General features: G+C 35.0%; 2 protein-coding genes across 2 annotated transcripts; both read left to right on the top strand.

The window, feature by feature from the left end:
- The first annotated feature begins 273 nt into the window (after nucleotides 1-273).
- LOC136063324 (aspartyl protease family protein At5g10770-like) lies at nucleotides 274-4,879 on the top strand. The gene is made up of 3 exons (XM_065763525.1): nucleotides 274-503; nucleotides 3,053-3,490; nucleotides 4,036-4,879. Exons 1-3 carry the CDS (start codon nucleotides 317-319, stop codon nucleotides 4,860-4,862), a joined length of 1,452 nt encoding a protein of 483 aa, XP_065619597.1. The 5' UTR covers nucleotides 274-316; the 3' UTR covers nucleotides 4,863-4,879.
- A 248-nt stretch (nucleotides 4,880-5,127) lies between these two features.
- LOC136061060 (aspartyl protease family protein At5g10770-like) lies at nucleotides 5,128-6,191 on the top strand (the record flags this gene model as incomplete). Its single annotated transcript, XM_065763524.1, has 1 exon — nucleotides 5,128-6,191. A coding segment is annotated over one exon (843 nt), but the record flags the coding sequence as incomplete, so codon positions are not given.
- Nucleotides 6,192-7,967: the final 1,776 nt, after the last annotated feature.

Raw genomic sequence — 7,967 nt, 5'->3', positions numbered from 1 at the left:
AAAAAAAATTACTTGCTGTTTGTGTTCGTGTAGCTCACGGTTTGTTTGATTTTTTCTTGTGGACTTCTAGATTTGCTGTTAATAATAATCCATTAATCCCGTCTATGGAAAAAAAGAAAAGAAGAAAAAAGAAGTCTTCAAGTAAAGTTAATACGCTTGTATATGTTGAAGTGGGTGACTCCGAAAAATTGGTGATCTATTGCATGATTTTGATTTGCATCTATCACCAATAAGCCTATAAATATTAAGGTCAAGAAAGACTCTTAAGAGCGCACATTTTAGTATGATAGCAACGTAGTAGCTAAGGATATAAACAATGGCCACTCCCACCGCTTCCTTCCTTAGGTTTCTCTTATTTAGCGTTCTTGTTTTTCTTTGCAGTCTGGACAACCTGGGATTTGCCCTTCAACCAAGAGAGTTGGAAAGCGAACATCTTACTCATATGCATACCCTTAATGTCAGCTCTCTAATACGGTCAACTACTTGCAGCCCTTCTACCAAAGGTTTCTCATACAACTTTCATTTCTCTCTCTCTCTCTCTCTCTCTCTCTAGATTCTCGTAATGCTACTATTATTATAGTCATTCCAACTCTTATAAGTTATTTTATTTCAGTCTTAATGTCTTATAATTTATTATTTATTAGATTCTTGTAAGTTTGAGAAACCTACTTGAGCAAAAGAAGTGTGTGGTAGGTTTAGAAACAAATTGCCAATGAGCAATACTTATAGTAAAACTTTTTCTTTCACAAAATGTTAGAGGACATTATTTGGTAAATAGGATTGACATTTATTTCCATAGAGTTTTGGGATTGTTATTTATATTTTTTAAAAGTAAAAATGGGAGAAGAGGGCTGGTGAGAGTAGAAGCTCAGTAGTCAAAACACTACAAGAGGTGCTGGGGTATCCTTCTCATGGGGCAATTGGGAAAAGAGCAAAATATTTTTGCCACAGCTAGGCAGTGATTTAATAATCACTTGGCGGCTTTGAGATGGCATTTTATGGTGTGTCATCAAAGGCTATGATTGTTAGGTGGTCCCACAAAGCGGATGTGACTATTGCAATAGGGGGCAAGGGTTGATAATAGTCAAAATTTCAATAGGTTCAATGTTATAATGCACGGGAGCACTCGACCTATTCTAATTCCGGGCTTTTATACTCTTACGTTCACCTTTTCACACTCGTTATTTCACATTCACTTTTATGAGTCCGATTATGTCAGACATATCACTCAAGGAGCAAGGTTTTTAGACCCAGATTATTCATTGAACCGTAAAAGAGAAAAATGTTCAAGATTTTTGAGATTAAACCGAGATCAAACTAAGATCGAACCAGAATGACGTCATGATTAATTTAATAATTATTTTAATATAAGTAAATATATTAAATCAGTATAAATAGAAAATTTAACTAAAATAAACCAAATAAATATAAAGTTCATCTTTCAAATATATTTTTCATATCACAACTTTCATTATAGTGTTTCAAAATTAACGCTATATTATCAATTGTTAAACAAAATAATAATAATAATAATAATAAAAAGAAAAAAGAAAAATATTTATTTATAATATACTATCAAAGCAAGATTTTGCATTATAAATTAAATAAATATTTACACCATTGTACACTTTCATGTAAATATGTATAATATTGTATACTTTTTATAAATATATGCATGTATTTTGTGCATTTTTTTAATCTACAGTTACATTTACGTTGACAGTACAAAGGCAGTAAGTAAATCTGTGGGAATTGGTGGGATTTTACCGTAGGTAGAAGCAATCAAATCAAATAAGTTTAAAAAACATTTACAAACTAAATGAAAGGTGAAGAGGTAGCCACGTGTCAAACTCTTCACATGGGGAAAGGGTAGAGCCTGCCAGCCATTGCCAGAGTGATAGACACTCATTGAAAAAGAAAAAAAAAAAACTTGGCTTTTGGTTTTGGGTACTAGTGACCGGTGTCTGGTAATAGAAGAAGCAAAAAGGAGCAAAACAGAAAAGAGGGAGAAGGAAAATGCAGATGAGGAAGAAGGAAAAAAGGTTTGTGCTTTTCATTTCATTTTATGTGGATCTATTAGTGTGTTTTGGGATTGCAATTTCAAATTTGGGGTTGAGAATGAGGGATAACAACTCAGTTTCATTGGAGATGAACTAATGAACTCGTTTATTTTTTTTGCATTTTGAAGCTTTGGTGTGAACCGTGAGACCCGATCACGGTTCTCAAACTCGGACGGTTCGACTTCGGTTCGCACGGTTCACTGAATTTTTGTATAGAGTGGGTTTTGAAAGTAGAAGAACTGTTTAAGTGGATGGTTCTCGATTAACCAGATCTGACCATACGGTCCGATCCAAATTTTAAAACTATGACAAGTAGAGCTGTCATGGGAAGTTAATAGATATACGCGTTGTTGAGTCAATGGGCTTCTAGCCCACTAGCCCTTAACATCTCCCCTATCTCCCATAGGTTTGACCGGTCCCTCTCTTTTTCTTTTTACCCCTCCATCTCCCTTTCCAAATAATAATTGAAAAAACAAAAGTTCTTATTTATTTATTTAATGAAAAACAATTAGTTTTTATAAAAGTAATTGTCTACCTTTCACCGTTGACAATTTTATTAAATTGTGACAAATATTATGATAAATGGTGTAATCATAAGATAAAATTTCTTTTCCACACTTAAAAGATTTCTCTTTTGAAACTAATGACCTGATGGCTAGCAAGAATCCATTGATGACCCATCTAATCACTATGGGAATGGACCTAATTATGCCTGCCATATTCAGATTTCATTTTTTCTAGATAGGTGAGAGGACAAAAGTAAGTAAAATTTGTGTTGACAAATCATAGGCCCTAAATTTTTTTGTCAAATTGGGATTTTTTTTGGCTGTCACGGGCTCTTGGATAATCGTCCTATTATCTTTTTCTTCATAACCCCCCCCCCCCCTCAATTTTATTTTAGTTGTGTTTGGTGAAAACATACAATAATCGACAGGTGTATGAATTTGTTTATATGTGAAAACAATTCTAATCGATGTCGAATTAAAATGCAGGTTCTAATAAGAGGGCATCCTTAACAGTGGCAGATAAACATGGCCCATGCTCTCAACTCAATCAAGACAAAGTTAAAGCACCCACTATGACTGAAATCCTCGAACAAGACCAATCCAGGGTCAATTCGATTCAGGCCAGGCTCTCAAAAAAGCTGGGTCTTAATGATTTACGTGCATCAAAGGCCACTACCATCCCAGCCAAGTCTGGTAGCACCATTGGCTCGGGCAACTACGTTGTGACCATTGGCCTCGGTACTCCAAAAAGGGACTTAACACTCATGTTTGATACTGGTAGCGACATCACTTGGACTCAATGCCAACCTTGCTTAAAATCTTGCTACCAACAAAAGGAACCAACCTTTGATCCATCTAAATCATCGACTTATTCAAATATTTCGTGTAGTTCATCAGTGTGCTCTCAACTTTCCTCTGCCACAGGTATTTTATAATTTGAGACCTTTATATATAGGTAACTATAGACATAACAACAATTATAGTCGAATAAGAGATTTAAGATTTGATCCTATATTACATAAAGAATGAATTGATGTATTATCTAAAAATAGTCATACTTGCTAATTATTATTCTCTTTTAAGTTCTAAGTAATATTTTGTTATTTAATATTTATATTATCAACAATTAAAATTTTGAAAACTTGAAAAGTATGTTGCATAAGAATTAATTAATATTTCAAATATTTCAAAATTTTCTTTGAAAATATTATTCTAAGAAATAAAGTAAAATAATTTCTTAAATATATATAACAGGCAATTTTATTTTTTATTTTTGTAATAAGCTAATGAGGGTGAAAACTGAAAATTGTAAATTTGGAAAGTATTATTGTTAATGAAAGTCCTAAAATAAATTAATACTACTTTTCATATCCGATGTGATTCACATAAATAGAATAATTTAAAATAAAAATGTACATCAACAAATGTAAAATAGCCATCGTTACCGGAAAAAATTTGTGATAACGCAGGGAACTCACCGCGCTGCAGTTCCTCAACATGCGTGTACGCCATACAATACGGCGATCAATCATTTTCTGTGGGGTTTTTCGGCAAAGAGAAGCTTACCTTGACATCAACAGATGTGTTCAACAATTTCTTATTCGGCTGTGGTGAAAACAACCAAGGTCTCTTCAGTGGTGCAGCTGGATTACTTGGTCTCGGCCGTGACCCACTTTCCTTAATCCAGCAAACCGCAACAAAATACAACCGTGTCTTCTCTTATTGCCTTCCTTCAACTTCTAGCACTACTGGTAGCCTCACGTTTGGAAAAACTGCTAGCTCTTCGAGAGCCATCAAATTCACTCCCTTGTCGAAACTCACTGAAGAAACCTCATTTTACGGCCTCGACACACTAGGGATCACTGTAGGTGGAAAGAAGTTATCGATTGCAACCTCAGTTTTTTTGAATGCAGGCACCGTCATCGATTCAGGAACTGTCATAACACGTTTGCCGCCCGATGCTTATAGCGCTTTGAAGGCGGCATTTAAGGATGCAATGAAGAGTTACCCCTTGACAAGGGGGTTTTCGTTGCTTGATACATGTTATGATCTTAGCAAATACAAGACAGTTTCGATTCCAAAGATAAGCTTTTCGTTTAGTGGTAATGTGAAGGTGGATTTGGATGTGTCGGGGATAATTCTCGCTCAAAAAATCTCGCAGGTTTGTTTGGCTTTTGCTGGAAACAGTGATAATGATTCTGTTGGGATTTTTGGGAATGTGCAGCAGAGAAGGTTGGAGGTGGTGTATGATGTTGCAGGAGGGAGAGTTGGGTTTGGTCCTGCTGGTTGTACCTGAAATGGTTTGGTGATCAAATAGTCTAAATTTTTTTTTTTTTTGAGTAACAAGTAAAATTATTTCTTGAACATAGAACAGGCTACTAATTTTATTTTTTATTTTTGTAATAAGCTAATGAGAGTGAAAAGTGAAAAGTGTAAATTTGGAAAATATTTTTGTTAATGAAAGTCCTAAAATAAATTAATAGTACCTTTTTATATCCGACGCGATTCACCTAAATAGAATAATTAAGAAAATGCATGTGAGAATAATCTTTACCATATAAATTTGTGATAACGTAGGGAACTCCCCGGGCTGCAGTTCATCGACCTGTGTGTACGGCATAAAATATGGCGATCAATCATTCTCTGTGGGATTTTTCGGCAAAGAGAAGCTAACCTTGACATCAACAGATGTTTTCAACAGTTTCTTATTCGGCTGTGGCCAAAACAACCAAGGTCTCTTCAGTGGGGCAGCTGGATTACTTGGTCTCGGCCGTGACCCACTTTCCTTAATCCAACAAACCGCAACAAAATACAACCGTGTCTTCTCTTATTGCCTTCCTTCAACTTCTAGCGCTACTGGTAGCCTCACGTTTGGAAAAACTGCTAGCTCTTCGAGTGCCATCAAATTCACTCCCTTGTCGAAACTCACTGAAGATACCTCCTTTTACGGCCTCGACACACTCGGGATCACCTTAGGTGGAAAGAAGTTATCGATTGCAACCTCAGTTTTTTCGAATGCAGGCACCATTATCGATTCAGGGACTGTCATAACACGTTTGCCGCCCGATGCTTATAACGCCTTGAAGGCGGCGTTTAAGGTTGCAATGAAGAGTTACCCTTTGACAAGTGGGTTTTCGTTGCTTGATACATGTTATGATCTTAGCAAAAACGAGACAGTTTTGATTCCAAAGATAAGCTTTTCGTTTAGTGGCAATGTGAACGTGGATTTGGATGTGTCGGGGATAATTATCGCTACAAAAATCTCGCAGGTTTGTTTGGCTTTTGCTGGAAACAGTGATGTTGATTCTGTCGGGATTTTCGGGAATGTGCAGCAGAAAAGGTTGGAGGTGGTATATGATGTTGCAGGAGGGAGAGTTGGGTTTGGTCCTGCTGGTTGTACCTGAAACGGTTTGGTGATCAAATAGTCATGTAATAATAAACCATTGATAAAAATCAATGGAAATGTTAATTGCCTTAGTAAAATAGATTGGCAATGGTTAATATTAGTGACTTAATTAGGCACATGTGTATCTAAATAAAATCATGTTTGCAAGTTATGTACAACAAGGGTTACTTTGTTACGGATTTTGGGTTTAATATAATCACTTATCATATGTTGATAAAATCAATGTAGATGTTAATTGCGATGGCATAGTAAATAAATTAAAGTTTGTAAGTCATGTATAACAATGTAATATTATTGCTTGCAAGGGTTATTTACTTCATTTGTAAACTAGGGACCCAGATTTTCGTCTTCTTTTGTTGGATTTTCGCTATGGTAGGTCCAATTTCTACTGTCAAATTGATCTCATGGAATACTTTCCTTTCGATTCCATCAATTGCTCGGATTATCGTAGCGCTTAGTTTAAGGTGTGTCCGAACTACTTTTAGTTTGTCCAATGTAGCAAGATGATAAACGTTGAGTGCTAAACCATTATCGATGAGCACTCGAGCTATTATTATGTTTTTTACATTGGATAGTGACATAAAGGGTGTGAATATGTCCAATCCCTTATATCAAAGCACTTGTAGTTAGGTAATTTCCCTCTTAATGAATGGAAGAATTGTTTCGCTTAATGTCCGTTTGGGAATAGTTTATCTAATTTTTTGGTGAAAACTTTTTATTAAAAGTATACTTGTACCTTAAAAAAATTTGAAAAAAAAAATGAAAAAAACAGAAAAAAAACAAGGTTTTAAGGAGTTATACATAAAAACTAAAAGCTAAAAACTGAAACTTATGCCAAATAGACTTTTAATCTCCCCTTAAAATTAATGGAGGTCTCTTCATGTGTGGACTATGAACCTTCTACCAAACCTCTTGTAAATACACTTACAGTAATCTCTCTCTTGTACGAATGCCTTTTCTTGGATAGTCTCTCCCTGGAATGTTAGCATTTTTTCTTAATAATCAAAGTGCCAATACTCATCAATAGGAAAGTATTGGTATGTAGAAGTTTTTTAGTAAAATGGTGAATCACATCACTTGTCCACCATGTGAATCTTATAATTTCTCCACCAATAGGGTGCCTTTACTCAACCATGGTTGGAGTAAAGATGGATTCTTCTTTGTGCAGCTATGGATGTGCACAATCACTTCATTCACCGCTAATAAAGCGTATACTCAACTATGAGTAGAGCTGACATGAGAGTTTTTTTTTTTTTTTTTTTTTTTTTTTTTTGGTTATTTACTTCATTTGTAAACTAGGGACCCAGATTTTCGTCTTCTTTTGTTGGATTTTCGCTATGGTAGGTCCAATTTCTACTGTCAAATTGATCTCATGGAATACTTTCCTTTCGATTCCATCAATTGCTCGGATTATCGTAGCGCTTAGTTTAAGGTGTGTCCGAACTACTTTTAGTTTGTCCAATGTAGCAAGATGATAAACGTTGAGTGCTAAACCATTATCGATGAGCACTCGAGCTATTATTATGTTTTTTACATTGGATAGTGACATAAAGGGTGTGAATATGTCCAATCCCTTATATCAAAGCACTTGTAGTTAGGTAATTTCCCTCTTAATGAATGGAAGAATTGTTTCGCTTAATGTCCGTTTGGGAATAGTTTATCTAATTTTTTGGTGAAAACTTTTTATTAAAAGTATACTTGTACCTTAAAAAAATTTGAAAAAAAAAATGAAAAAAACAGAAAAAAAACAAGGTTTTAAGGAGTTATACATAAAAACTAAAAGCTAAAAACTGAAACTTATGCCAAATAGACTTTTAATCTCCCCTTAAAATTAATGGAGGTCTCTTCATGTGTGGACTATGAACCTTCTACCAAACCTCTTGTAAATACACTTACAGTAATCTCTCTCTTGTACGAATGCCTTTTCTTGGATAGTCTCTCCCTGGAATGTTAGCATTTTTTCTTAATAATCAAAGTGCCAATACTCATCAATAG

The sequence above is a fragment of the Quercus suber genome, unplaced genomic scaffold (assembly GCF_002906115.3).
Source record: "Quercus suber isolate HL8 unplaced genomic scaffold, Cork oak 2.0 scaffold_511, whole genome shotgun sequence".
Classification (NCBI taxonomy): Eukaryota; Viridiplantae; Streptophyta; class Magnoliopsida; order Fagales; family Fagaceae; genus Quercus; species Quercus suber.
The sequence above is the reverse complement of the archived record's forward strand: the minus strand, read 5'-3'. Positions and strand labels throughout refer to the sequence as shown.